General features: G+C 42.6%; 1 protein-coding gene across 1 annotated transcript in view; it reads right to left on the bottom strand.

The window, feature by feature from the left end:
• SLC5A4 (solute carrier family 5 (glucose activated ion channel), member 4) overlaps positions 1-15005 on the bottom strand; it is a 36807-nt gene extending 21802 nt beyond the window's left edge. The window contains exons 1-7 of the mRNA XM_004690941.1: positions 14871-15005; positions 13608-13679; positions 12136-12240; positions 10174-10233; positions 8884-8988; positions 4459-4564; positions 695-775 (exon numbers count right to left, since the gene is read on the bottom strand). Of these exons, the coding sequence (XP_004690998.1) occupies positions 695-775; positions 4459-4564; positions 8884-8988; positions 10174-10233; positions 12136-12240; positions 13608-13679; positions 14871-15005 (664 nt within the window). The remainder of the gene's footprint in view (positions 1-694; positions 776-4458; positions 4565-8883; positions 8989-10173; positions 10234-12135; positions 12241-13607; positions 13680-14870) is intronic.
• Between the last annotated feature and the right edge of the window lie 6730 nt (positions 15006-21735).

Raw genomic sequence — 21735 nt, forward strand, 5'->3', positions numbered from 1 at the left:
AAATGACGTGTTCAGTACAGCTTGAGTGGATAAGCATGGTAGCTCAGGTCAGGGCTGGGATACAAAGACATTTGTTTTCACCCTATGCTTTTTACTGTGTGCATGGACTTCCTATGCAAAGTTAAACAACCATCATAATAAAATAAAACAAAATTTAGCCAGCTATAAATTAGATTTATTAGTGGTGCCAGCTGGCATGACTTACTCAAGAGAATAGACTGATGATAATTGAGAGCCATAAAGGAAAATCCAGTCTGTTTGTATATTCTATCAATAGTGTCAGTAATGTATTTTAATAATTTCTATTAGAAATGGTCATAATAAGTTGAACACTCAGGCATCTAAAATATTTAATCCTTCATTTTAGGAAGACTCTATATATAATAAAGACTTCTTGTAATTTAATCAAATACACCAATATTTTTGTAAAGTTAATCACCCCATTAATACTGATTTTGTTCATTCTGAGCACAGATATTAAGATTAAAGAAGATAATCTACGTGAGCAATAGTTTTTAAAAGTAAGTGAGGTTCTCCTCCCCATTTCCTCAGGCTGATATAGTACAGCAAGAAAGAAGACATTCATTTCAATGACATGACTTATATAAATGGAAATTTGAGTTCTATAGAATTAGAAGTTAGTAGGAAAGAAAAAGGAGAGACAAAAACCCCAGGCTCTGTTGTTATCACTTACCAAACCCTGTGAGAATGAAAGAACCTATCAGCATGATAATGGTCTGGAGGGTGTCTGTATAAATAACTGAGGCCAAGCCCCCTGTGGAGAGAAAGAAAAAATCTTGACATTTTATCTCAGCTGTTCTCCTCCACCCAAACCCATGATGCTCAGAAAAACAAAGCAAAACAAGAAAACCCTATCAAAACTGGGGGAGCACAAGCCCCTCTTAGCATTACTATCTCATTATTATTTTTGTCTGTCATTCATCTTCTATCTCCTAGCCCTGCCTTTGTTACAGGGCAGGGAGAGGGACACCATCAAACCCCAAAGCTGCCTGCTCTAAATAGAGCTTTAATGGAAAGGAACTTTAATACAATGAGTGTGCAATACAGAAAAGAAAAAGAATATAGTTTCTAAATCAAACACCCAAAGTTACCCATTCCCTCGTGGGTAAAAGTTTACCCAAAAGGGACTGGCCCAAAGCAAGGCCTGAAAGCCCTCCACAAGCCTAAAGCATCTTTTGGCCGGAACCCATAGAAAGGGTCAAAAACAGCCAGACCAGTCTGGGAGGAAAAAAGCACAATCATAATCAAGAGAAACACTGCCATAGTGATCCTTTGCACGGGTCTCTCACCCACGTCTATCTCAACCAGTCTAGGGCAGAAACATGCAGTTTCTTCACATGTCTCTCTGCTTCATGTTCTTCCCTCAGGTCTCCTCTGGCTCTCTATCCTGCTTCCTTCTCTCTCAGACTCCTCTTCTCTGCTCAGCTCCCCCCTCCTTCTGGATGGGGCAGAGAACCTGGAAATTCCCCTTCCCTGGGGACCAGTTACACCTAGACTCAAACTTTCTGTTGAAATGTAGTGGAGTTCCATCTTTGTATGAGTTTTTGAATATCAAGAGGGGAAAGGCAAGTTTTAATATCTTGAAGCTTTCCCTCAACAATCCCACAGTTCACTCCCTTTAGCACAGTAGGCAATGCTCTCCAAATTTGGGCCAAACCATTTTTGTTCTTGTATTGGGACATAACATTTCTTTTATCAACTGAATATCCAATGCAACTGATGAGCTTTTGCTTCAATGATGAACTATCAACAACTTCTTTTCCCATTCTAGACTCACTCTTCTTTTTGGAGAGTGTTGGGGGAAAAGGCAGACCCTGAAACCAGGAGTTTGATGCCTTCATCTCTACTCACTCTAAAATATATGCTCGATGTATGAAAATGGACCCAAGACTGTCTGAATTATTCAAGCTGTTATTTTTCTATATATTTTTTTCCAACTGAACTGGTATAGTTTAATTTTTAAGTTAATGATGGAGTTTCAGAGTAGAAAATTTGGAATGCAGGCTTCACAAGGTCAGAAACTAGACGTGTGGGTAGAAATGACCAAGGTAGTCATGAAACCAGCAGAGGAAATGGAAAAGCCTTAGTCTGGGATGAAGATTAAGGGTCACTACAAGGGACTGCTGACCAGAGGTGGGGATATGAGATTGAGGGGCATTACAAAGAATCACCATGTAATGGGGTGGTCCCCAGGAAAAGGGGAAGTTCCAAGTTCCCTGCCCCACCCAAAAGGAGGGTGGAACTGAGAGAGAAGAGTAGAGAAGAGAAGGAATCTGAGAAGGAAGGAAGCAGGATGGAGAGCCAGAGGAAGCCACATGGAGCAAAGGGAGACATGTGAAGAAACTGTTTCTTAGCCCTGGACTGGGTGAAAGAGCTGTGGGTGAGAGACCCATGGGGAGGTTGACTATAGCAGTATTTATATTAATTTTGATTTTGCTCTTTTCCTCCCAGACTTGTCTGGCCATGTCTGACCCTTTTCTGTGGGTCCTGGCCTGAAGGTGCTTTAGTCTTGTGGCGGGCTTTCGGGCCTTGCTTTGGACCAATCCCTTTTAGGTTGACTTTTACTCATGAGGGGATGGGTAACTTCAGGTGTTTGATTTAGAAATTATATTCTTTGTCTTCCCTATTGTATACTCACTGTATTAGATTTCCTTTTCATTAAAGTCTTATATGTTTTGTGTTGATACGGCGGGTGGCAGAGACTATATAAAGCAGGCAGGTTTGGGGGCTCAGGGGTGCCCCTCTCTCCCTGCCCTGTGGCAACCAGTCCTTACAGATTCCCCAATCACACCCTAGAAATAATTGATTTAACAATAGACAAAAATTCCACAAAGAAATGAACCCCTCCCCCCCCCCAAAGGAATGTAACAGCCTGATCCCCATAGAAAGGGGAGTTTCCAGGCTTCCTGCCCCACCTAAGGAGGAGATTGCTCAGCAGAGAGGGAAAGCTAAAACAGACTTGGGAAAAGACCTGGAGGAGGTTCATGGAGCAGAAAGATGTGTGGAAGAAGCTGCACTTGCTTCCTGATCTTGAACCTGAACCAGGGACTTGGGGGACATGGAAAGAGACACTTGAAAGAGACAGAGATGTGGGTGAGAGACCTATGGGGAGGCTGACAATGGCAGTCTTTATCTTTACTTGTGCTTTGATTTTTCTCCTTTCCTTCCAGAATTGCCTGCCACCTTCTGCCCATTTCTATGTTTCCCTGCCAGAAGGTGCCTTAGACTTGTGACAAGTGTTTAGACCATCATTGTTTGGACATTTACCCATGGAGAAACTATTTTAACTATATTCTTTCTCTTTTCTCTATTGCACACTAATTCTATTAAAATTCTTTTTCAGGGAAGGTCGTATGCTCTAAGACTATGTTTTGTCTTTATGGGTGAATGGCAGAACCCGTAAGAGAATGTGCAGGTTTGGGGGTGCTTGGGCGCTCCTCTTTCTGCTTGCTAACAGGAGCACTATATAAAAACAAACTTGCCTCTTTCGGGTGCAGCTTTCTGCCCTCCTGTGTCTGTGCAGGTGCCTTCTCCTATTCTCTTTTTTCTGATAAATCTCCCCTTCTGAATACAACTTTGCCTGCTTGTATCTATGAAAATAATTTGTCCTTAGTACACTCACCTAATGCCCCTGAAATGTGAAATCTGCAAAAACATTTCTCAGCTGTAACCCAAGGACCCTGATGTCATTTTTTTGTGCAAGGTCCTTGGGTTCACTCTGGGGAAAGTTTTCCCCAGACCTCCCCTTTCAGTAGCACACAGCAAATTTCTCCACAAGACAGAGGCATTAGTTATATTTAAAGAGTAGGCTTATTAGGGAAAAGGGCAGGGGAGTAAAGGACTCTTGCATAGGCACCTCCTTGTGGGAGAAAGGTTTTAACCTTGTGGTGTCTCCTTCAGGTTTTCTATTCTTTTCCTCCATCAGACCCCACTAACAAAACCCAACAGCTCATCTGAACATCAATATGAACAACCTTATCATTAAAATCTACATACTACATACTACACCAGTGCACCCGGCTCTCACCGCCAGCACTCAGGCCTCTGCCACATATCTTCCCTCACAACCTACCCATGGCTGCAGTTCTCCTCTCCCCATAACTTGGCATCTTGGGTTCATTTGGGCCCAGCTTTGGATTTGCCAGTCTGACATCTGAACTACTATTTCAACTTAACCTTCCATGGTTATGATCTGCTGAACTCTAAATAACAGGCTGGCTACTGAACACAGTGGAGCCATCATTTCCCCACCCACCCACCCACTACTGAATCCCAAGGATTCTACTACCTTGGCTCTAGTGCTTCTGAGCCAAGGCCTGACTTCCTAGGACTAAATGGACATTTGTAGCTTGGAAGTCCCAAAGTTATCACTAAAGTTAATAGTTGCAGGCTGGAGCAGAGTCAGAGGTAGGATTATGAACTGAATGGCGGACTCACCAGTGATGGTGTACACAGCAGTGATACCCAAGAGGATGAAAATCGCCAGGTAAAGGTCCATTCCCAAGGCCATCTTGATAAATATGGCTCCTGAAAATATGTCTGCCTAAAAAGGAGGGAAAAGACACCTGAATGGTATCCCTTAGTTCTTCAATGATGACACCCCCCCCCCCCCCATATGCCATCTCTGCCATCCAGTCATGGACTCCTTGGAACCTAGATCTGTTTCTTTGAGTTAATTGTTGGCCTGACTATAAAGGGGAATGATGAATGAGTGCATGGACAGTGAGAAAGTCTGCACTACAGCTTATATTTTCCTTTCATGATTGGTAGCAGAGAAACAAAAAAATGAGCAGCAGGTGAGGAGTTAGAATGAGGCAATGGTTCTTAGGAAGGTAAGTGATTGGGCATGTTTGGGGGTAGTAGAAAGTAGGGTAAGAGATGATGGCAGGTAGTAATTATGAAACAAGACCCTGCAGACGTTATGTAGAGAGGAATTGAGAAAAGGCATAGGTTAATGGGATGGACTTTGACAAAAAGGAATGGTGAGGAGATGGGACGAACAAGGCAAAAATATATTATTTGAATGGGGAGGGGATGAGTGATTCCTGCTTAAATGTTTTGAATAAAGTAGTAGATGAGTTTTTCTGAAAAATGGCAGAGGTCTAGAGGCTTAAAAAAGTTGTGGACAGCTTAGAATAGTGATTGAAAAGACCTGGGTAAAAATAAGATACACAGAGAGAATTGATTGAGATTGAGAGCCCAATAGGGAATCCCACAGAGGAACCTAAAGAAGCAAGACACACCCAGTTTTACTGGACCCCTGTATCCTTACAGGGTGCTTCCCAGCCTCCCAAATTTGTATAGACCCTTCTTGGATCTGCTTCCCCAATTCAGGTCCTCCAGGCTTCAAAAACCAAAATCACAAACAGAACAAAACCCTGAGAAATAACATAGAAACATGTTAGAAATACAGAAAAAAAGTCCTTGGGTACAGGTATAAAGTAAGTGGGAAGCTGGGAAGCAGTGTTCAACTCTGCCAGGGGAGTTCAGAAAGGGGTGGGAGAGGTGGGTATGGATAGGCAATGAAATTGAGGCTGTTTTGCTCAAGTGTAATTATACCATCCATGCTATTTCCTGCAGTCTCCAAGTTCACATGGAATCTAAGGGAAAGGAAGAGGTGAAGGATAAGATAGCAGGATTTAGAATCAGAAAATTAGAGGTGGTTTTCTTTGCAGAAATTGGGTTGGGAAGAGGTGTAACAAGAAATGGTTGTTCCTCCTCCTCCCTAAGATTTAAAATAATCCTAATATTTTTTTCATCTGACCGGACATTCATGTTGGTACAAAACCTGTTCTTGATTCTTTGAACCTAGAAGCTAATGCTGTGTTCCAAACACAAAGTACTTTCTGTATCTTTGTCATCACTGTTTTTTGTTTTTTTTTTTTTTTTTTTCGTTTTTGGGTTTTTTTTAAGATTTATTTATTTGTTCATACAGAACTGGGGTACAGGCCAGAGGCTCAGGGGTGGCGAGAAGGCTTCACCAGAGACAGAGTGGGGAGCAGAACAGGCAGATCGACGAAGTACACTGCTGAGGGGAGCAGCAGCTGGGTCAGGAGAGGTCTGCCACGCCATGTGGTCACCTCCGGGGCAGGCGGGAATCGAACTCATGTGGAAGTGGCTTTAGCTTCTCAGTGCTGTGCTTTAACCCACTGCGCCACCAGGGAGGGCCATCACTGGGTTTTTTAATAATGCAACTATTGGGTGAATTGAGGGGAGATGGTACTTTATTGAAAATTGGATATTTACCAAAAAAGTTATCCCCTACAGAGAGGTCAGTCACTGCCTCTGAGTGCCATAAAACATACCTGAGTCTGTGCACTTATAACTGTCACGTTCATGCTCATCCATAATACATGAGGGAGGAGGGGGGCTGTGATAGTAATTATATAACCACAGCATTAGGATTTGTGTATCTGCACCTAATCATTTACATATTGAAGACATATAATCTTATTATGAATTCCTTGAGTTTTGTTTCTCTTAGGTACAACTAAGGTATGAAATTGTTTTGAAATCTAAGTCGCTTATATTAGCAAGGCTTTTTTATAGCTAACTAAAACATATTAACAAAAATCTGCCATTTTAACATGTACAATTCAACAGGATAGTTACATTCATAACAATTGTAACATGTTCCTGATAACAAAAAGAGGCATTGCCTAATCCAAATTTTCTTTTGCTATTGAAGGACATCAATTAGTCTCTCATCACTGTGAACAAGGTCTCTAGATTACATAGCAGTTTGTTTCAAAGTTATTTTCTGGGTTTGAAAATGTGAAATGTGATTTTTTTCTACAAGAATATCAGTGGTTTCATCCAGACTGAAATATTAAGGGGAAAAGGTGTGTTGTGTCTATAATGATTCTCAATATATGTATTATTAGGGGCTGGAAACCAAGGGGTAAGAAGATCTTTCTCAAACTGAGGGGCAAGGGGAGGCTCTGAAAACTACCCCAATGCCTCATCATGACTTGTTTAATAAGTAACCAGGGTAGTATCTCTTATCAGAGTGTAAAAGATCACAAAAGGTTGTGTCTAAGATAAATCCCTATTAATAGACTTAAAACGTAACCTTGGGGGTAAGCATGGGCGCCCCTGTATCTTTCCAGCTGCTCACAGACCTTCCACACTTGCGTGTGTGCTTGGCCTTCCTGCTCCCTGTTAATTCCCCAACATTCCATCCCCTTCTCACCACTAGGAACCTTCTACTCTGTGAGGCTGCAGCCCTGTTATTCTGCCCCATCACCTGGTGTATGCTCTTTAGGACCATAAAACTGTAGCAGGGGAGAACAGGAACTCATTATAGCCCCTTCCCAGACACATGCCGAGCCCTGGGTACCGGAGGGCTCCTCTGCTCTCCTCAGCATCCAACTATTCTGCTCTGGGGGCTTATTTTATTCAAATATTTTAAATAAAACCGATTGATTTGTCATTGGTCTATTGTACCACATAAGTGTTGGGTTACAGCTGCACACCTTAATAAGTTTATACTCCATGCCCTACTCACTCCCAGAGCCCTAATGCCATTCACCCCTGTTGGGGGGCTTGTTTAAATGCCCCCTCCCTCCCCTGCAATGAGACAACTTCCAGTTCCACCCAACAGGGATCCCAGAGATCACCGTCTTTCCTGAGAGTCCACCCATATCATGTTTCTGTACTTGCCCTCACAGCCATATTTTAATATGTTTGCACATAATGTCAGAAAGTGCTATTTCAGATGAAGAGTTCTTAACCATACGGTGAACTCTGTCGTGCACAAGAATCTTTGCTACTCCCAACATGAAGCTCAACCATGGACAGCAGAGCTGAATCCGTAGGTTGGCTCACTGGAAGCTCACACCATTCAATTAGGCAGCATCTCCTCACACTGTCTCAGCTCAACAGAAGAGCAATCGCGAGGGTCAGCTTCTCTCATGAACTGCCTAGACCATAAACTTGCACAGGATTATTTCATCAGTTACTGGTATATGCAGAGCAAAGAACTTTCTCTTTGTTTTCTGCATGTGCTGCTGAATCTTCAATTCCTTTCTTCTTCCTCAAACGTCATGGCCAAAAATGGAACTTTTAAAAACTTTAAAATTTCTTGTAACCCTTAATGATGACCTCTTTTGTAGGGGTGGTCTTCGATAAAATAGTCAATTTAGGAAAGGTCAGTATAATAATACAAAGCACTTTCCTCTGATTCACATTTCAGATAATAGATAATCAAACTGAAAATGAAGATAGAAGCCTCTCTGAGCCCTGACAGAGAATAAAGGGGCAATGAGGCAGTGAGGTGTAAGGTGACTGGGGAATCCTCTGTTCCTCCGCTACAAAGCTGTGTTACTGTATTGAGACACTTTGTCCTTTCTTTATTTTTCACATCCTTAATAAAAGGGCTGCTTTATTCTTTGGTGTCTTTCAGGATATGTATTTTACTCATGAACTTCTAAAGCTTCTACAGCTCCTTTTTTCCCCATTGAAACTTGGTAGAGGCCCTCCCTGGTGGCGCAACCTTAGGACGGCAGCACTGCAAGCCAGCTGCAGCCGCTTCAGTGTAGTTCTATCCCCGCCCCGGAGGTGACCCACATGGCACAGCATACCTCTCCTGACCTGGCTGCTGCTCCCCTCAGCAGTGTACTTCGTCAATCTGCCTGTTCTGCTCCCCATTCTTTCTCTGGTGAATCCTCTCACTGCCCCTGCACCTCTGGCTGTACCCCATTTCTGTATGCATAAATAACTAAATCTTTAAAAAGAAGAGAAAAGAAACTTGGTAGAAAGATCCCAGGTGATTTAAGACATCTGCAAAGTTTGATCCTACCTCTCTGCTCAGCACTCCAGCCCCAACTTGTGAAACCAAGAGGCAGAAGGCATGAAACTCACCGAGATCCTCAAGACCACACAGGTGAAGAGGGTGAAGACTGAGAGGTAGATCTGGAGTCGCTTCCCACCAAACCGCTTCTTCAGGTACTCTGGCATGGTCATGACCTAGAGACAGACACCAACAGGATTCACCTGCAGATCCCAGCACATTCACTCACACCTCTGGGTAGGTCAGCACCATGCATGGAGCCGTGGGAACACACAGATGAGAAGGCAAGGCTGGAATCACACAACCTGGAGATCTGTTCCCAGACGCCCCCTTACTAGAAGTGGACGTATGGCAAATGCCAATCCGCTGAAACTCCATTTCTCATCTGCAAAAGTGAAGGTAGATGTGCAATACCTACACCCCCAAAGGTATGGTAGACACTACAGATACTTTGATATTAGGTTCATCGATGGTAGTATCTCAGTCTGACAAAAACAATATGACTTGCAAATAAAGAGTCACAATGATGGTGTTATAAAAAATTGATACTTGAGCAGCAAATTGTAAATACACATTTGGGTATATATTTCAGGGACCATCATTACCGATTCCTACTTAGAGTAAATGAATTGTGACTCAAAAGTGAGATCGGCTATGTGTGTAGCCTAAAGGGGGTGGCTTTTTGTTTTCTCATAGCAGATTGAGTTCATGATTAAAGTTAACTAAATAGTTATACTCTATTACTGAAAACAAGAAGGGGGAACTGTGCCTGAAAGATGGTCAGCCACATGCAACCACACATGCATAGGTTCTGTGGCATGGATCCTTGCCTGCCAGGGAGTTGTGCAAACCTGGAACTAGAAGGGACCCAGGGTGAACAAAGTGGGTTATACGACAACCTGCAGAGGCACTAACCAGAAAGCTTTCTCCCTAGGTACACTCATCACAGGAACGATCCCTGAGAGAACCTGCATGGTTTGAGCACCAGCTGCCAAAGGAAAGATGTGTGAGCCAGGCTCAGGGAGACACAGCAATGCCCGGGTTGGTTGGCAAGACCTATCTTAAAGGGAGTCATAATAGCTGTGATATAGCCCACTGCTAAATTAAAAAAAAATCTTGGTGAGCTCTAGAATATAGGAAAATACCATAGGATGGGGGAGAACATGGGAAAACGGGGAACCTCATAGCAATCAGCAAAAGGAAGCCAACTGTAGCCATTTTCAACAGGAATCTGGCGGCATTTAGTGGATCTGTGTAAGTCTAAGCCTGGAAATTCTGAGACAAGTGACATTATCAAGGCTAAAAAGGAATGAATAAATGACTGTCTTACAGATGTGCTGAGTGCATGCACGGATACTCACCCCTGACTTGATGTATATGGGGACAAAGAACCACCCAAGAATCAGCAACAGGAACAGAGACTGCAATATGTCAAGAAAAAAGTACAAAGTTAGAGGCTTGACTTGTGAGTCTATGAGCTCTGAGTCTGGAGGGGAAAAAAAAGGTTTGCTTGAAACCTGTCCCTTTCCGCCAAGTAATGATCCCAAACAGCTTTGGGTTCCTCTGTTTCCAAAACTCAGAAGCCAGTGTTTCCTGGGGCCTAGGACTTGACAAGAATGTTTGGGGAGAAATGGAGAGAAGATAAGGAATCTGAATCCAGCTGGTCTCTGGATGCTCATACAATATACCCAATGAGATTATTTTTGGATTGCAGGAAGTTATAGAATGCAAAGCAATGAGAGAAAAATTTGGGGACAGAAGAATATTCCCAGGGCCTCCCAAGTCTTGCCACAATGAATAGTACAATCAGTGTTAGATACTAACATGCAATGTTAAAGGAGTCTTCACACATAACACTCATCTCTTCTCAGAACAACCAGGTAAGGGACATGTGATTGGTACAGGTACTCCAGTTATGTCCAGGGTGGGAGGGGGAGAGGAGAGGAGCAACTAGAGCATTATAGAGATTAAGGGAGCCCAAGGTCGCAGGTTAACAGCCAGTCTCTTGGCAGCCTGGCAATCACACTATGGGTTCATAGGGCACTTTGTACATGCCTTTGGAGGCTGGCTCCCTTCTGGAATCCCTGATGCTACAAAAGCAAAACTTGGGGCCAAATCATCAACAAGGGAGGGGCATGGGCATTTGTGATTTCTAAGGTCACATCTTGCGCCTATTTACACTTCCACTATAAGCCAGCTTTCTTCTATGTGAACATCTCGCACCAACTAATAGACATGCTATACTCATGCAAACACTAGCAAGGGTATGAAAAAAGAACAGGAAAAACTCTGGCAATTCCAGAAGTATTTATGTCACACATGCCCAGTCAAGAGCTGGAGAGGGGGCATGCCGCATGAGTGCATGAGAGGAGGCGGATCCTCTCTCAAGAACCAAGGGTCTCCTGAAGAGGATGTAGTTTCCGTGGTGAAATGGTAGTGGAACAGTTAGGAACTCAATCATGAAGGCTTGTAGAGCCTACCTCCTATCTCTAAATCATTTACACCTTACTCTAATATTACTTCCTGGCCTCTGTATTCCTTAATATCAGCACCAGGAAGGTTTTCATCCATGCCATCTGCCACCCCCATCATCGATGACAGCTGCCCCATTGTGTGAGAGCTGGCACATTTCTGGCCGTGTACAATGATGTGAATGTGCATCCGTTGCTCCCACTAGGATATAAGTGTCTCAAAAGGAGACACCATTGCCTTTATTTTAAAATTATTTTTTGTAGAAGAATTGGGGTTTAGGCTTGAGATGTGGGGGTGAGAGAATTCACCAGAGACAGAGTAGGAGCAAAACTAAGTGGATTTACTGAAATACACTACTGAGGGGAGCAGCAAGCGAGACAGGAGAGGTCTGCGGCACCATATGGATCAGCTCCCTAGCCCGGGATCAAACTCAGGCCTTCGTGATGATAGCCCTGAGACTTAACCCCTAGGCCACCAGGGGTTAGATGCATTTTTTATTCCCTGCATCTAACTCAGGGCTGGACACTCTGTGTCATAGATCAGGGCAAAGAGATAGAAATGAGAACTAAAATGATGAAGGGCTAAAAGTGGGGGGTTGAAATGACATTCTTATATAGAAATTATGCTCCTAGTGGGAATAGCTGCTTGAGGGAAATCTTAGAGGTGAGTGATCATATGACTGGAATGGTCCCAGTCAAATGGGACCTCGCAGGGGTGACCCTCAAGGTCAAACAAGGGTGGCTTAGGAGGAGGAAAGAGAGAAACTAAACCAGACATCTGCTACAGGCTCCCACAGAAACATGCCTGGATAGAGTTTTGGTTTTAAGGGAGAAGCCTCTGCTGTCACTTACATTCCATTCAAATGTTACAGTGGCAATTCCTGTAGCTGCTCCAGTCCCAGCCAGGCCCACGAAGTGGCCACTGCCGATGTTGCTGGCAAAGAGAGAGGCGCCCATCTGAAATCCACAAGAACAGACATGAGGATCAGAGGTAGAACCAAATCAGACTTCTTGAACAGAGATAAATGTTGGGGTGTTTCCATCACTACTCCTCAAAGCAGCAGATAGCAAACCACAGCACATGGACAAAGTCTAGCCAGCCACCAGTTTTTGTACAGTTGTTAGCTCAGAACATTTTTACACTTTTGATTGCTTAGGAATGGATTTAAAAATCTTATGATTAATGAGGTTGTGACGTGCAAATTGTGTGAAATTCAAATTTCAGGGTCTATAAGCAGCTTCACCAGAACACAGATACACTCATCGGTTTCACATGTTGTCTGTGGCTACTTCTATAAACAGTGTCAAATTGTGTGGTTGCAACAAGTCACATGGCCCATAAATTCTAAAATGCTTATAATTTGACCCTTGTTGGAAAAGCACATTGGCCCCTGCCTTAGGAGGACATCGGTCTCACTACCTGAATGCTCTGAGTTGAGACTGTCCAGACCTCCCCTTCAGTCAGCCGCAAGGTGCCAGAGCTCAGGAGGAGGATTCCTTCCATCCTACTGGACCTAAGGACCCTCTTCTCATCCGTGTCCCTTCCCATTGCACTGTCTACTGTTCTGAAGTCACAAATATCAAGAGACAGCATGATCAGCACTTGTTCTGACTGAACAGAATTGGGGTATAGAATCCCCCACAGTCCCCTAAACTCCTGTTCCCACTTTTTCAGTCCTCTCTAAAATCACCTTTTCTCTCAGAGATTGGGGCAAGGGGCTATGCTGATGTGTGGCTGTCATGAGTCCTAAGAAGGCAATGCCACACTGGACACGCCAAATGGCATGTCCGTGTCCCTTGGAGTGGAGTCCGCTCCAAGCTTACAGTGCTCTGCTGCAACCACCCAGGCCGCTTCCCAGTTTCCACTTCCCTTTATACTATTTGGTCAGCATGTCTGAAAAGGTAGCATGTACTGGGCACCCACTGTATACTCCACACAGTTCTGCCACTGTACTCAGAGAGGATGCTCATGAGCTGGGTGCTGAAGTAGGAGGACAGACAGGGGCAGCTGATCCAAACAAAGGAAGAGTCAGCTCAGGACTGAGAACAAAACAGGAATGTGCTGAGAGCAAAGGAGCCAAAGATCTTGAGTAAGGACCAGAAAGGGAGTATGAAACAGGGCTGGGTCTTCTCAAATATCAGGCTAAGCTTCCTCTCCTAAGAAGGTTCTCACTGTCATTTACTGGGGTGACAAGGGATTTGGGAAAAAGTGATACCAGCAAGTAGGCAAGAGAAACACAGCAGAAGTTGTCCTCATTCCCCATGTTTTCTTTACTCTTAAACACACACAGGTAATACATCTCCTGGAAATGTTGACTACTCACCGGCCACCAGACCATGTCTCGACCAGCCAGAAAGAAGCCACCAACAGTGCCTCGGTTGGTCTTCATCATCGCCTGAGCAGAAAGGAATCATGTGAGGATCAAATCACAGCAGATATATCCAAGATACCCCAGGTACTGGTGGAAATGAGCTTTCCCAGCATTCCTAAAGAAAGAACCATTTTCCTGGAAACTGTGGGATAGCATTGTTATTTCACAGAATCCTGGGAACTCTTTAAAAATCATCTTCCTCAGATGTGGAATCAACCCAAATGCCCAAAAATATATGATTGGATCAAGAAGATGTGGTACATATACACAGTGGAATATTACGCAGCAATCAAAAAGATAAACTTTTGCCATTTGCAGCAACATGGATGGAACTGGAAAAAAAGATCATGCTTAGGGAAATAAACTAGAAAGAAAGTGGAAAATGCCAGATGGTATCACTCATAGCAGGAGTGTAAGGGATCTGGAAAAACAAACAAACAATTACTGTATATATTATATATAGTAATTATATATACTGTGTGTACATATATATATATATATAATTGTAATAAAGTGAAAAAAATCAACTAACAATTGTAAACCAGAGACATTCTATAGAGGAGGAGAAGAGAACAGGATCAGAACTGGGGTGGGAAGAGCACATGGGACTGGGGTGATGGCACATGGGTGGTGGTGGAGGGAAGTCCACAGGGATTACAACTTCGATTGAAAAATGTACAAAATGAAGAATAATGTGAAAATGTATTTATAAAATAAAGAAAAAAGAAGAAATCATCTTCTTCAACTTCTGTCCTATTCTGTTTATTTTCATTTGGGAAAGCAAAGTGCCGTGTCAAAAGAGCTGTGCTGGGAGAGAATCTGCAGCCTCATATTCATTACTAGAAAAGAAAGGACAAAGTCAATGAAGGAAGCAGCCAACTCGCAGTGAGCAAACAACAAAGGAAAATGAAAGACATGGGATCATAAAAATGTCATCTTTCTTCAGTATGCCAGGTGCTAGCGATGACAGAACAGAGTAAGTCTGAAGTTCCCACTGCTGGCTCTATTGAAACAATGGGATTTTTTAGGAGTAAATTAACTCCATGTTAGCAATATTTCTGTTATACACAAGAAAATGATTCTGAGAGGACAATGAAGTCTTCAACAACCATTAATGTTCCTTTAGCTTTGTCACCCCATATCATCGTCTCCCTAAAATGTTTTACGCCCAAGCCTTATACCCACCCTAAAAGCCCCCTTTGGGCATCTACCTACCCACAGCCCGACGATCATCACCACAATGAAATAGATGACAATGACAGAGATATCAGCAGGGTTTCGGATGAGCTGTGATATATCTGAAGTACCTGGAGACCCCGTAGTGGGGTCAGGGCTTACTGTGCTGGCCATGGCTGCAGGTGGCGCTTTCCCCAGTCCATGCCTGGCTTTGCTTTCTATATAAGCTCTGGGTTAATGATCAGCCTCAGGCAGGTGGGGCACCCACTCAGGGTTCCTCCCCCATTGAAGAAGATGTTTAGTAACTCCACTGCATACTACTTTGAATACTGTAATTTTGTCATGTAGTTTAAAATTAAGAACATGATGTCTCAAATTTTGTTCTTTTTTAAGATTGTGTTGACTATTCAGACTATTTCTATGCTTCCATACTAAGTTTAGGACTGTTCTACTTCTGTGATAAATGTAATTATAATTTTGGTAGAAATTGGATTAAATCTATAAATCTCTTTAGGTAATATGGATATTTTAACAATATGAATTCTAACCATAAGCATTTATGGTCTACATTTATTTTTGCCACCTTTCATAGTTTTATAGCTTTTCAGGGTACAAGTTGTTTTTCTCCTGGTTAAATTCATTTGTAGGTATTTTAGTCTCTTTTATGCAATAATAAATGGGATTTTTTTTCTAATTGTTCTTTCTGGTGTCTCATTACTAGTGCATAGAAATGCAACAAATTTTGTATATTTATTTTGCATCCTTTGCCTTTATTGGGGGTTGAAACTTTGGGGTTTTCTAAAATATAATCGTCATCATTAGTGGGTGTGTTGTACTATATATGGGAAAAGGTGTGAATCTATGCCCCCAAATTAATATGCAACCCCATAAGCTATTGTTACCTCAATAAATATAACACAAAACATGAAATTTTGTCATCTGCAAATGATAACTTTACTTCTTCCCTCCAATTTGGAACTCTAGAATGCAAAAATATTTCTACTTAATATTCTATAGCCTTTTTATACACTATCTTCACTTTTTTTTTTAAGATTTATTTATTTATTTATGCACACAAGAACTAGGGTACAGGCCAGATTTCTGGGGATGGGGGGTGGATAAGAGCATTCACCAGAGACAGAGCGGCCAGATGTACTGAAATACATTGTTGAGGGGAGCAGTAGGGAGACAGAAGAGGTTTGCTGTGCTGTGTGGGCCATCTCCCTTGCCAGGGATAGAACTCATGCTGTGGACAGCTTCACAGTGCTGTGCTTTAATCCATTACGCCACCAGGGAGGGCCCCACTATCTTCACTTTTTAAAAGTTGTTATTGTTGTCCTATTTGGGTAAGTTTCAATCCCTATCTTCAGTTCACTCATGCATATTTCTGTTTCATCTGATCTGCTGTTGAGTACTTCTTGTGTATTTTCAGCTCTGTGGCTTCTGCTTGATAGTTTCTCTTTGTTGAAATTTTCACTGTGTAATTTCATTCTTCTCCTGAGGTTGGTGAGACTATGGCCCTTACTTTGAACTCTTTATCAGGCATATCACTTATCTCTGCTTCATTAAGGCCTTTTTTCTGAGGTTTTATCTTGTTCTATTGGAACCATAGTATTCTGTTTCCTCACTTCTTTACATCTGTTTCTATGTAGTAAGTGAAACAGCTACCTCTCCTGTCTTAAAGGAGTGGCCTTATGTAGAAGATAAACCTTATCCTCCAACCTTACCCTTGCTCTTGGTTGTCCAACTTTTGTGATTGTCTAAGCAGCCTTATTTACTCCTAGTAGACCCCAGATGTTAAAAGTGTGCCAAGACCTGTCATTCTTCCAAAGGAAGTGATATCAGCACCTAGTTTTCATGTCAATTGAAAGACTTTCGGGCAGTAGTTTTTAAAGTGTATAAATATATAAATTCTGTGGAGCCACATTTGTATACCCGGACACCCTCCAGGCCAAGTGATCTGGAAGTATCCTTCAGTGACAGTTGCAGGAATTGGGGTCTTTAGGTGAGTGTAAAATCTTTTCTGGAAGATACCAGTGAGCTATGTCAAGGTCACAGGAGAGTTCAAGGTTAATAGCTCTACATACCCTGAGAGCATCTCAGAGCTTCTAGTGGTGGTATAAACCTGAAGCCTGTTCTTCAACTTGAAGCTCCAGGACAAATAAACAGGTTTAATGCATGGGAAAGCTGGGGCTGTGCCTTAGTTTACTGTAGTTCAGTACACTGGGGTGGCAATCTGCCAAGGACTGCCTGATTTATTACAGCCTTGTAGGCCCACAATCGTCCATCACATGTGGGACACAAAGTCTTATGTGGGCTGTTGGTGGACACTCACTCCAGTTCTCACTGGAGCAGGCTGCAGCTGCTCTACCTTGCTGGCGCCAGCAAGTGGAGAATACAGAAAATGGCACCCAACAGCACCTCTGTCCTAGGAGAGAATCCCCATTGTCACCATTACTTGAGGAGATGCCCCAAGATTAGTTAATTACTACATTAGTAAATCACTACAAAAATCTAGGTGCCTTGCAAACTGCAATGAACTTTGCTGCTTTGAACATTGGAGTACATGTATTTGTTTAATGCTTGTTTTCTATTCTTTGGACTACACACTTATGAACAAGTCATATGATATTTCTATGTTTAACTGTTTGAGGAACCCCAAACTGTTTTCCAAGCTGCTGCACCACTCTGCTCTCCTACCAGCAATGCACACAGTTTCCATTTCTCCATGTATTCACCAATGCTTAGTATTTTCAATTTAAAAATCCATACAGGATGGCCCTCCCTGGTGGCGCAGCAGGTTAAAGCACAGCACTGAGAAGCTAAAGCCACTTCCGCATGAGTTCGATCCCCGCCTGCCCCGGAGGTGACCACATGGCGTGGCAGACCTCTCCTGACCCGCTCCCCTCAGCAGTGTACTTTGTGGATCTGCCTGTTCTGCTCCCCACTCTGTCTCTGTTGAAGCCTCTCACCGCCCCTGAGCCTCTGGCCTGTACCCCAGTCCTGTATGAACAAATAAATAAATCTTAAAAAAAAATCCATAGAGGTTTTGTAAAGATGAAATGGTACCTCATTTTGGCTCTAATTTACACTTCTAATGCAATGATTAATGGTGATAAACATCTTTGTCTGTGCTTATTGGCTACTTGTATTTATTTTTAGAGAAATGTCTATTCAAATCAATCCTTTGTCCCTTTTAGAATTGTATCTTTGTTGATATGGTTGCTATATAGTTCTTTCAATATTCTGGATGTCAATCTTTTATCAAAGATATAATTTGAAAATATTTCTTATTATTCTGTGAGTTTTAGTTTCACTCTTTTTTTAATATTTATTTATTTATGTATATAAGAACTGGGTTGTGGGCTAGAGGTGCAGGGAGTAAGAGGCTTCACCAGAGACAGAGTAGGGAGCAGAACAGGTAGATTGACTGAAATACACTTCTGAGGGGAGCAGCGGGCGGGGGCGGGTCAGGAGAGGTCTGCTGCACCATATGTGGGTCTGTTCCCTGGCCAGGATGGAATTCATGCTATGTGGAGGATCAGGGTGTGATAGCGTTGAGACTTTAACCCCTGCACCATCAGGAAGGACCTGCGTTCACTCTCTTGATAGTGTTCTTTGATGTACAATAATTTTCTTTTGATGAAGTTCAACTTATCTATTTTTTCTTTTGTTACTTGTGGCACTGCACTGATGCAATATCCAAGAAATTGTTGCCAAACCCAACTCAGTTTATAGTGTAGTGTGAGGTCTCCAGTCTAGCTCTTCTTTCTCAAGATTTGCTTTGTGTATTTGGAGTCCTTTGTGGTTCTACATGAATTTTATGCTCTTTTATATTTATATGAAAATATAATTAGAATTTTGAGAAGTATTCCATTAAATCTGTAGATTTCTTTGGGTAAAATGGATATTTTAACAATATTAATTATTTTAATGCATAAACATAGAATGGCATTCCACTTTTCTCTTTTTTTTTGGTGCAAGTTCTATAGTCAGCCCTCCCTGATGGTGCAACTGGTTGGGACGCAGCTCTGCAACTAGCCACAGCTGCTTCAGCACGAGTTCGAACCCCACCCCGGAGGAGCAGCAGACCTCTCCTGTCCCTCCCACCGCTCCCCTCAGCAGTGTACTTCAGTAGATCAACCTCTTCTGCTCCCCACTCTGTCTCTGGAGAATCCTCTCACCACCCCTGCACCTCTGGCCTGTACCCCAGTTCTGTATGCATAAATAAAATAAATCTTTAAACAAAAGTTCTTTAGTTTCCAATATATAGGTCTTTCACTTCCTTGCTTAAATTTATTCTATTTTATTATTTTAGAAACTATTATAAATGGCATTATTTCCTTAATTTTTTGATAATTCATCATTAATGTGTATAAACACAAGCCAATTTTACATTTTGTGTATCACGCAGTTTCATTGAATTTGTTTATTAGTTCTGGTAGGTTTTGTGGGGTTTTTTTGTAGATTCTCTGGGGTTTTTAAAATAGAGTCTCTTGATATCAACAAACAATGATTATTTGACTTTTTACTTTCCTAGTTGGAGGCATTTTTTTGCCTAATTCTCTGACAAGGACTCCCAGCACTATCCTGAGAAGTTGTGGTAAGGGTGCCCTGTTTTATCCTGACCTTAGGAGGAGGGCTTTCAGGTGTCAGTGTTGGTGTGCTGTTAGCTGTGGGCTTGGCATATGTGACCATTATTATTTTGAGATGCATCTCTCCGTACAGGATTTGTTGAGTGTTTATCATGAAATGATGTTGAATTCTGTCAAATTCTTTTTCTCCTCTGTTTTCAGATATGTAAATGGGACTAAATACAGTGAGTCAGTCACTGGACAAGGGCTGCCTTCTCAAAAATGTCCTTCTTGGTCTTGGACTCCACAGGCGTTATGCTCAGATCTGACCATTCTCCAAGGCTTTGTCCATAGATGACAGCCAAATTATTATTGCCATGGGGGCTGTGAGAGAGGAACCTCCTACTTACCACCTTGCTGAAGTTCCCATGTGAGTCCCCCTACCATTTTGAAAATGGCATTTTTCTTGATTGAAAATTTTCTTGATTGCTGTTAACCTTTACCTGTCCCCCAGAGCTTCCACATAGTTGATTTTCTTGAGCTCCTTGGTTGATTTTTCAGTATTTCTGTGGAGGGGGAATGGATGCTTGAAGGGCCTCAGTCCACCACTTAATGGACCATCTCATCTCCTCTTGATTTCCATGCCATGAACACTTCACACAGACATAATTGCTACTAGCTGGGTTTCTCTAATATATCACTTTATGAAAAGTTTCCAAAGATGGAAACCTGGAATGTCACTACCATGTTTAAAATCTTCAATAATTATCAAACAGAAGGGAAGCCCCAAATCCTAAGGGTAGCATGTAGAACACCGCCATGACCCCTCTCCCTGTCACACACAAGTCTCTCTCATTCCTTCCCTTATCCATCTAACTTTTCCCAACTCACCACCTTCTGTTGTTGGCATTGCAGCAGACCTGTGCCACGTCCTGAATATTTCTTTATCTTAAAAGCTTCTATGTATTCTGCATGCTCTTCTTCAAGCATCCTTTCTGCTACCCCTTTTGAATTAAGGCAAATCTCACCATCTCTAGGGGAACCATATGAAAAGTCACCAGTAAAGAATTGTGTTGATTCTTGTGACAGTAAGGCCTAGGCACACTGGACCCTTAAAAAAATAATGTGCTTGGCAAAATCTATTAACCCAGACTAAAAAAAAAAAAAAAAAAAGAAAGAGACAAAGAGAAAGAAACGCCCAGTAGCATGGTCTTTGATCAGAGTGAGGGTTAACTGAGCCAGCAGAGGATGCTGTGGGACAAATGGGTTGGGTGAACAACAAGCCCTCCAGTGAGGACCTATGCACCTTTCTGAACTTAAACTGTCTTTTTATGTACCATGTACAGTGTCTAGGATCAGCTTGCAAAGTTGGAGTTGGAAGAACACAGTTGACAGAGATTCCACGGAGGGAAAAGTTAGCATGTGACAACATCACTGTTTCCAATGGTGGACCCACTGACGCCTCTTCTCACTCTGTTGTGACACCAAGAAAAAGGACTCTGCCCCTGTGTTTAGTGTTATCACAGTGACTGGAGGCTGTGGGCCCTGTGGCCATGAGGGGGTGCTGTGTGATATTCTGAGAGCACAGGCCTTGTGTCAGAGAGCTGGTCAAAGTCTCCGTGCACTCTAGGGAGTTGGGGCAAACTCTGTCCTCACTAATGTGTGATTTCCTTCCATCTGTGATGCCCTCTCTTCATTCCATGATCTCTTGAGTCTGGCTCTCCTGTTGCTTTAGATTTGGGTCATCTCCTCCTCCTTTATGGAGTCTGCCCAAATCTGGTCCAGAAAGGCCCAGTAGACAGCGAGGACCCAGGATGTTTGTGGATGAGTGAGACTGCTCCTAGGAAAGTTGGGTCTGGGGATAAGCTACAGCTTGAAGGAAAATTCTCCACAGTGGAGCTTCTGGAGACAGAACTCTGACACACATCCAACATATCCTGGAGCTTCTCACCCTCCCACCCTCCGTCTAATAAATGGGGCATTTGCCAGGGGACTAGATGACAGGGGTACCTAGGGGCACACAGCATCTGCCTTTCTCCTCTGGTTTATAAGAAGCAGCACCAGACTTGTGACCCTCTGTTTCAGTGAGTTGCTCTTTTGGTTAGAATTTCATCATGTCCTGTCACTGAAGCCCTATAACCAGGGCATCAATTGTCCTCATCCCTATCACTTTAAATGTGATGATTGCTGTTCTCTGGATAAGAACTTGAAAGGATGACTGATTATTCCTGCAGGCCTAAAACAATAGCCTCAGAGCTTAATTTGGCCTTTGGCCCAAGGGAAGTAGGCAAAGGCCTCCCCTCTGCAACTTTTTTTTTATATATAAATAT

Source organism: Condylura cristata, unplaced genomic scaffold (assembly GCF_000260355.1).
Source record: "Condylura cristata isolate star-nosed mole 26May11 unplaced genomic scaffold, ConCri1.0 scaffold00029, whole genome shotgun sequence".
NCBI lineage: Eukaryota > Metazoa > Chordata > Mammalia > Eulipotyphla > Talpidae > Condylura > Condylura cristata.